This window comes from Macaca mulatta, chromosome 16 (assembly GCF_049350105.2).
Source record: "Macaca mulatta isolate MMU2019108-1 chromosome 16, T2T-MMU8v2.0, whole genome shotgun sequence".
Classification (NCBI taxonomy): Eukaryota; Metazoa; Chordata; class Mammalia; order Primates; family Cercopithecidae; genus Macaca; species Macaca mulatta.
The window spans coordinates 70499488-70508522 of NC_133421.1; the positions used below are offsets into that span (position 1 = coordinate 70499488).

Here is a 9035-nt window from a genome sequence, read left to right on the forward strand (position 1 = left end):
TCACATTATCTTACTCCCATCTCTACAAAACAGATTACCTCGACTGGGTTTAAGGACTTATGAAGAAAGAGATCCACTGGTTTTATTTGCATTAAAGTATGTATATTTTCAGAAAGGGACTGCTGAATCTCCAGTAAGTGAGATTTCTGGCAATTTTAAAAGATAAGCATACAAAACAGTTCAGGCACTGTGGAAAACTTTTCTCTTTTTCTTTTCCAGTAGTGGGAAGGTAGTGGTATCTTCTGATGACCTATAAATGTACACTGAGTAACATCACACATTTTATTCTTCAGCCAGTTTCCCAGATATACTATATACGGTGCTTCATCGGTCAGAGAAAGGAGAGAGCAAGACATACAAGTTACTAGTGCTATCAATAGCAACAGTGATATAACAAAAAAAAACCTCAATTACATAGTGAATATAAATCCCACTTACAAGATGATGTCAGAATACCAAAATTAACCAAATCAAAAGTGCAAGAATTCAAAATAAACTGTCCCCCACAAAAAGGAAATATAAAATCCATTAAGAGTATCCCAACAGCCGGGCACAGTGCCTCACGCCTGTAATCCCAGCACTGTGGGAGGTCGAGGCAGGCAAATCACTTGAGGTCAGAAGTTCGAGACCAGCCTGGCCAACATAGCGAAACCCCGTCTCTACTAAAAACAAAAAAATTAGCCGGGTGTGGTAGCGCTGGCCTGTAATCTCAGCTACTAGGGACGCTAAGGCAGGAGAATTGCTTGAACCCAGTGGGTGGAGGTTGCAGCGAGCCGAGATATCACGCCACTGCACTACAGCCTGGGCAACAGAGCAAGACTCCGTCTCAAAAAAATTTAAAAAAAAGAGTATTGCAACAACAACAACAACAACAAAAATCTGATAAAATTCAACACCCCTTCATGATTAAAAAAACTCTCAACAAATTAGGCATAGAAGGAATACATCTCAAAATAATAAAGTCTATATATAACAAACCCAGAGCTAATGCATACTGAATGAGGAAAGGTGAAATCTTTCTTCTAAAAGCTGGAATGAGGCAGGGATGCCCATTTTCACCACTCCTATTCACCACAGTACTGGAAATCCTAGCCAGAACAATCAGACAAGAGAAAGAAATGAAAGGCATCCAAACTGGACAAGAGCAAGTCAAATTGTGTCTTTGCTGATTATATATCTGTAGGTTTAGAAAACCTTTAAATCAGTAGCATTTCTATACACCAATAATGATCTAGCCAAGAAAGAAATTAAGAAGGCAATCCCATTTACAATAACTACCAAAAACCTAGGAATACATTTAACTAAGGAAGTGAAAGATCTCTACAAGGAAAACTACAAAACACTAATGAAAGAAAATAAAAAAAATCCTATGCTTGTGGAAAGAATTAATATCATTAAAATGACCATATTGCCAAAGCAATCTACAGATTCAATGAAATCCCTATCAAAATACCAATGTCATTCATATGGGACCAAAAAAATCACTTGAACCTGGGAGGCAGAGGTTGCAGTGAGCCAAGATCACGCCACTGCACTCCAGCCTTGGGCGATGGAGCGAGACTCCATCTCAAAAAAAAAAAAAAAAAAAATCCAGTGATAGGAGGAATAAATTCAATGTTTGAAAGCTGAGTAGATGACTATACTTAATATATTGGACTCATGTACCCTGACTTGATCACTACACATTATACACATGTAAAAAATTTTTCATGTACTCCATAAATATGCACAAATAAAAGTATTGCAACAAGGTGAACTATATTTGCTAAACATCACTCAGTAATTACTAGAAAATAAAGGCTATCAGAAGAAATGATAGACAATCAGATGGGCCAAAGTTGTTCAGATTTTCCAAAAGGTAGAAGATAGTTTCTGAACATTATTATGTCCAAAAAGTTCTAGGTGAGGTAAACTTAGTCTTCATTACATTCTTGCAACTAAGTTGGTGAACTAGGTAACAGTACCAGGCTGATCTGAGTTCAAATCCTGACCCTGCTTCTTGCTGGCTATGTGAACTTGGCAAGTTACTAAATCTCTCTCTCTCTTTCTCTCTGCAAAAAACAAAGATAATACTACCTACTTTGCAGGGTTGTTTTGTTGGGATTAAATGAGATATATCTGTACTTAAGCAACAGTACCCAAGTGTATTAATGGGTATCAGTCTAGAGACAGGTCACTGGCAGCATATGCTCAAGGTTTATTTCTGACCCTGTCTTATTCTATCCTTTACCAATAACTCAAATGTAGAAACAGAAGTCACGATTATTAAACCTACAGAGCTAACCAAACTGAAAGAGACAGCTATTATGTTTCCTAACACGAGAAAAACTAAGAATCCAGATTACCTCAACAAATAGCAGACAGGCAATGACCTAAAAAAATGAATTGTAAAAGGATAAGGTCTTGAATTAGGTTCAGTAAAACGGCTCCAAACCTAGAATGGAGCTAGGGAGCTGATTTTAAAAGAACATGAGTTTTCATTAAGTACAAGCTCAGTTATGAGCCAAGAACGTGATTTACTGTAGAAAAAACGCTAATACAATTTTATCTGGCATGAATAATGGTAGTGTCCATCTCAAGAGAATAATAGCTCAAGTACATTCTTCTCTGATCACTGTGTTCCACTCTGGGCACATTTTAGAAGAAAGGTTGACAAAACAGTAACATTAGGTTACTTCCAGAGGAAGGTAGTCTAAATGATTAAGCGTTTGGAATATGAAATATGCTAGGAATTGGGGGATGTTTAACTTGTAAAATAGAAAATCTGAGGAGATATGTAACCTGTATTCAAGTAAACGAATAGCTCGAGTAGCTATTACATGGAAAATTGTGTTTACACCTTCCATATAGCTTTAAACAGCAGAAATAGTAACTACGTGTAAAAGTTACATGGAACTCCAGATAACAAAGACGTAACATAGCTGTATGACATTACTGGCAAGCTTTAGGGTAATACACCATCTATCACCAGAGTGTTCAGAGATTGATTCATTTTCAACAAAAATGTATTGAGTACCTAAGTCCCAGAAGGTACACAAAGTGCAGTTGCTAATGACTAAATAACTTATATGTTCTCTGCTTTTCACTGAGGTGAAGTAGTAGAAGCAAATAATAACATACACTCAAAGTAACAACAACAAAAAAAATCTCTAAGGAGAGGAATACAGTTCTTCAAGGGTATATAACAAAGGATCCTTACTTACAATGTGGGGTCAGAATAGGCCTTCCTTGAGTAGCTAAATGATGTCTGAGTAGGAGGTAAATGGTCGTGGCAAAGAACGTTACAAAGAAAGGAAACACCACTTGCAAAGACCTTGCGGTAAAAGAAACTACAGGCTGAAGGAATTGAAAGGCTCATTTACCATATAACCTGAGGACAGAGAGTTAAGAAAGAGAGAGAGTGGAAAGAAGCAGGAGCAGAACCACAAAGAGTCTTGAAGGCCTCATTAAGGATTTGGTTTTCTCTAAAAAGTAATGGGATGCTGCTGAGGAGGGGTTTAAGTAGTAATGGGCATGGGAAGGAACAATCAATGTCAGTGTCCAGAATGAACCGGAGGTGGGCCATACGCTCTAAGAAGACTACTTGGGAGGCCGGGCACGGTGGCTCAGGCCTGTAATCCCAGCACTCTGGGAGGCCGAGGCAGGTGGATCACCTGAGGTCAGGAGTTTGAGACCAGTCTGGCCAACATGGTAAAACCCCATCTCTACTAAAAACACAAAAATTAGCCGGGTGTCATGGCGGGCACCTGTAATCCCAGTTACTCAGGAGGCTGAGGTAGGAAAATGGCTTGAACCTGGGAGACGGAAGTTGCAGTGAGCCGAGATCGCGCCATTGCACTCCACGCTGGGTGACAAGAGCGAAACTCCGTCCCAAAAATAAAACCAAAAAAACAACAAAACAAAACAAAACAAAACAAAAAAAACTACTTGGAAGCTTCCTGCAGTAGTCCAGACCAGAAATGGTGGTAGTCTGGGAAAACGAGGTAAAAATGAAGATGTGGAAAGGTGAACAGACAGGAGATTTTTGGGTTAAAATGACAGAACCCATGTGACCAATCCAGCTAGTCCAGTGGGTGATTTGGATCTAGTTTAAAGCAATCATTCTCCCAAACCAGAGTCTTTAGACCCTAATTAAACACCTTTATGGGGGGCAGGAGCAGAACTGACAAATTTTACCAAATTTTACCTTTGTATAGGGCAGAGGACATGGATAGGGCAGAGGAGAGATATCAAGGGTTACCCACCCTCTCCCTCCCCCAGATTCCCAGCCTATATAACTGGGTGGATGACGGTATCATTCAGTGAGATATTCCTATCTCACTGAATAGGTACAGACAGTCCCTGACTTACAATGGTTTCACTTAACATTTTTCAACTTTACAATAGTGCAAAGGTGAGAGGCATTCAACAGAAACTGTACTTTGAGGACCTACACAACCATTCTGTTTTTCACTATCAGCACAGCAATAAATGACATGAGGTATTCAACATTTTATAATATAGGTTTATGTTAGATGATTTTGCCCTACTGTAGGCTAATGTAAGTGTTCTGGGGATGTGTAAGGAAGGTAGGCTAGGCTAAGCTATGATATTCGGTAGATGGGGTGTATTAAATGCATTTTCAACTTCTGATACTTTCAGCTTACAATGGGTTTATCAGAAGGTAACTCCATCGTTAAGTTGAGGAGCATCTACACAAGTTAGGTGGGCTAAGATCCTAGGTTCGGAATTGAAAAAGCTGAGTTTCAGGGGCCTTGATTTTAATAAGCTGTTGGACGTATTAACCTGAAACTTAAAGGGCAAGTCTGGACTGGGGGTAAAATATTGAGAATCACTGCCATATAGACAGTTGTAGCTATGGGCTTAGAAGAGATTGCCTGAGCAGAAATACCAGCAATGAATAACAAAGTAGAGGAGAGTGAGTCCGCAAAAGAGAGGTCTGAGTCAAACCAGGAGCTAGGCATCCAAGAACACATGTAAAGAGTGCTTTCCATCGAGGAGGCCATGGTCAACAACGTCAAAAGCTGCTGAGACATCAAATAAGGATTGAAAAGTTCAATTAAGTTGAGGGACAGGTTTCAGTGGGATGATGGGACAGAAATCAGACTGCAGTAGGTTGAGAGGTGAGTAGGTGGTAAGCAAATGGAAGACAATAAATATAGACAACTCTATCAAATTTCCTGCTGTAAAGTGGGAAGGGAAAAGGTGACAGCTGTGGGGGTGGGGGAAGGGTTTGTTTTAAGATAAAGAAGCTTGATTAAGAAGGAGTAGATGAATATACAGATAGGGTCTGAAGTATTGGTAGAAGGACTAGCCTTAAAAGGAGAGACCACGGGGAAAAGGAAGAGAAAGAAGCCAAACTAAATGACCTTTAAGATCCCTTCTGACTCTAGAATCTCATGACCTACAAGTCCCTTTAGATAGGGCTTTTGCATATATGCATAAATCTATGCAAACTTATTCAAAAATTCTGGTACAAAGAGATCAGTCAAGCACATCTTTCGCCCCCAGTGACGCAGTTAATGTCCTCAGGTTTATAACCAGTGTAATCTCTGGGCAGGACTCATCCCTTTAGAGCTTTTAGCTCAAGGCAGACTGCAATACAGCACTCAAGCAGCTCTATCTCTCCTCGCCAAATCCATCCTACCCAGCAACCCTAAAGCCTAAAGGAGGAAGTAAATTTAAAACCCTGAAACTACAGCATATCCTGCTGCATTGAAAGCGACTGTCATCCATAAAAACAAAACATGACAGCCCAAATCCATCCTCACTCCAAGCTAAAGCAAATTCCCGCCTGACCTGACAGTTGACAGGTCCCCCAGATGGCAGGGCTCTAACACTAAAAGTCATTGGCACCCCCTCCTCTTTCCCAACGACCTTTAATTTGTGAAGAGCCAGACATGGGTTCCTGATGATCCTTCCTACACCGCTCGCCCCGAATGCAGTAGACGTGCTCCCGGCACTTACTCCGGCGCCCCCTAATAAGCCCTCGCAAGGGGGTGCGGAAAGACCCCCAGAGCCAGTCAGAAGGGGCTTCGGCGACCGCGACCCTGCGGCTATGTGGAGGACAAGGGAAACAAGCCCCAAGGAATGGGAGAGGACGACCTGAGGCGCAGCAGACGCGGGTAACGAGGGGGTCATCTCCCCTCGAGGGGGGTGGAGTTGTTGAGGAGGGCTAATCCTCTGCCACCGCTCCCCTGCTACCCTCGAGTCCCGCTCTGGCCTCGCGCCCCATTGCTCGGATTCACTCCCACTCCCCTGGGGCCTCCTGGACCCCGGAGTGCCCGCGAGCCCGGCGCCCCTGCCTCGAGCCTGGGCTCCCAGACCGGCACTCACCCGGCCCGCCATCTTCGCAGACACGTCCGGCTAGGCGGCTGCAGCTCTGCGTTCGGCAAAGCCCGCCCCCGCCGTGCGCGCGCCCCCGCCGCCCGCCCTCGCGCAGGCGTGCAGCCGCGGTGAGGACGCGCGCGTCCCCGGAGTCCTCGCTCCACAGGGCGCGCGCGCGGGGCGGGCAGAGCGGCGGCGCCATTTTGGCTGGAGCTGCTAGGCGGTGGCAGGTGACCGTGTTTCCAGCGTGCGCGTCCGTCCGCGGCTCGCTCGAGGGCTGTTCCTGCGAGTCTCGTGTCCCCTGGCCGTTCGCGCCGGAATTTGTCGCAAGGGCTTTAATGCTTCGGATCACTTATCCCTTTGCCAGCAGTTGTTCGCCCTCGAATGTCCATTTTGCTCTGTGCTTCCAGACTCTCTGTTTTTTGGTTTTTTTTTTTAGACGGAGTCTCGCTGTGTCGCCCAGGCTGGAGTGCAGTGGCGCCATCTCGGCTCACTGCAAGCTCCGCCTCCCGGGTTCACGCCATTCTCCTGCCTCAGCCTCCCAAGTAGCTGGGACCACAGGGGCCCGCCACCACGCCTGGCTAATTTTTTGTATTTTTTAGTGGAGACGGGGTTTCACCGTGTTAGCCAGGATGGTCTCGATTTCCTGACCTCGTGATCCGCCCGCCTTGGCCTCCCCACGTGCTGGGATTACAGGCGTGAGCCACCGCACCTGGCCTCCAGACTCTCTTAAACATGGCCTTGCGGTTGAGGAAACCCGGCGCGTTCCCTGGCTTCCCCCAGAAAATATCAGCTCCGAGGAGTTGGTTCTGAGTTCAAATTCTCCATGAATTTTCTCACTTTTCTTTGTAGGCGTACTTGTTTTCCTAGTTGCTGGAATTGTCATCGTTGGCAGTTTTATTTATGTGTAGCCTGGAAAACTCAGTATTTTCTTCAGATTTGAAAGCGAATTGTGATTATTTTTATTAAATATTTGTCTTTAATAAAGGCAACTTGTATCTTCGACAACCTTTTCATTCCCCAGCGTTGTTTCATCTTAGACACTATACATGGTAGAATCTGAATAAAATATAACCTAAATTTCAGCCTTGTTGAACCTCGATGTTTTCACCATACCATTCCTCCACTGGAATCTCAGAATATCTAACTTCAAGCAGCCTGGGAGGAGACAGATTCTGCCGAATGGATTCCCTTTTGCTTTTATTTACCCCACTATCATCTCTCTCTTCATATTTGCGCAAGACAATAGGGAATGATAGGATTTGTTCTCTTTCATTTCTCACAGTTAATTAGAATAAATCGGGTTTTTTTTCCCCCCAGCATGAGAAAAGAAGGGAAATAACTAGAAGAGCTGAGCATGCATAGTGATTTAAATTTGAGAACTAATAAAATCAGACAGTGACCTGAAGATGAACTAGGGACAGAAGAAAAAGTTAACGCCAGCCAGGCGGGGTGGCTCATGCCTGTAATCCAAGCACTTTGGGAGGCCAAGGCGGGCGGATCACCTAAGGTCAGGAGTTCCAGACCAGCCTGGCCAATATGGTGAAACCCCATCTCTACTAAAAATACAGAAATTAGCCGGGTGTGGTGGCGGGTGCCTGTAATCCCAGCTACTTAGGAGGCTGAGGTGGGAGAATCGCTTGAACCCGGGAGGCGGAGGTTGCAGTAAGCCGAGACTGTGCCACTGCACTCCATGCTGGGCAACAGAGCAAGACCCTGTGTCAAAAAAAAAAAAAAATTTCACGTCAATTTCATGAAGTCTCACACTGAACCTGAGGACCAAGTTGCTTCCTTGACCAAATCAGATGTTAGCTAAATCATGGGTGGGTCAGAGAGGTTATCAGGAAATACAGGAAACTAGTTGAGTTCTGATCTACTAACTTGCAGAAGTTACTAACGTACAAAAACAAATATTAGAATGGCTTGGGAAGTCCAGAGGGTTAGGTTCTCTTTGTCCCTATCTGCCCGTCACCTGTGTACCTTCATATCCCTGAGCCCAGTTTCCTTATTTGTTTTTTTTGTTTGTTTGTTTTTGAGATGCAATCTCACTCTGTTACCCAGGCTGGAGTGCAATGGCGTGAGCTCAGCTCACTGCAAACTCCACCTCCCAGGTTCCAGTGATTCTCCTGTCTTAGCCTCCCAAGTCGCTGGTATGACAGATGCCCACCACCACGCCCAGCTAATTTTTGTATTTTTAGTAGAGACAGGGTTTTGCCATGTTGTCCAGGCTGGTCTCGAACTCTTGACCTCAGGTGATCCACCTGCCTTGTCCTCCCAAACTGCTGGGATTACAGAGGTGAGCCACCACGCCTGGCCTAGTTTCCATCCTTTTTTTTTTTTTTTTTTTTTCTTTTTCTTTTGGCACCTTGAATTTGAACCTAGAAATCAAAGAGATTTTAATAAATAATTACCAGATCGAGAAAATGACATTGGCTCTCGGTCCAATAATCTGACATTATTTTCAAGGTTGGAAAATAATGCAAACGTGTTTCTCCATATCACTGGTTAATTTGTCTTGTTTTACTAGGTAAGCTAGACTGCAAGTACAAATGTCTTCAATTTCTCCAACAAGGAGGAATATTTATCATCTTGGAAGGATATGCCTGCTGGAAAATTTCCAGTGTATCAGCTAACGTGCATATCTACCCATTATAAGAGGCCCTCTGTGCCCTCTCAAAGCCCTCTGTGCCTTCTCACAAGTATTAAAA

The 9035-nt window shown here is 43.8% G+C and overlaps 1 protein-coding gene across 8 annotated transcripts in view; it reads right to left on the reverse strand.

Annotated features, from left to right (window-relative positions):
* NSF (N-ethylmaleimide sensitive factor, vesicle fusing ATPase) overlaps positions 1-6390 on the reverse strand; it is a 162892-nt gene extending 156502 nt beyond the window's left edge. For all 8 annotated transcript variants that reach the window (XM_077972281.1, XM_077972280.1, XM_077972283.1 and 5 more), the window contains exon 1: positions 6337-6390. Coding sequence is in view for 3 of the 8 variants with exons in the window: in XM_077972277.1 (XP_077828403.1) it covers positions 6337-6348 (12 nt within the window). In the remaining 5 variants the exon portion in view is untranslated. The remainder of the gene's footprint in view (positions 1-6336) is intronic.
* Positions 6391-9035: the final 2645 nt, after the last annotated feature.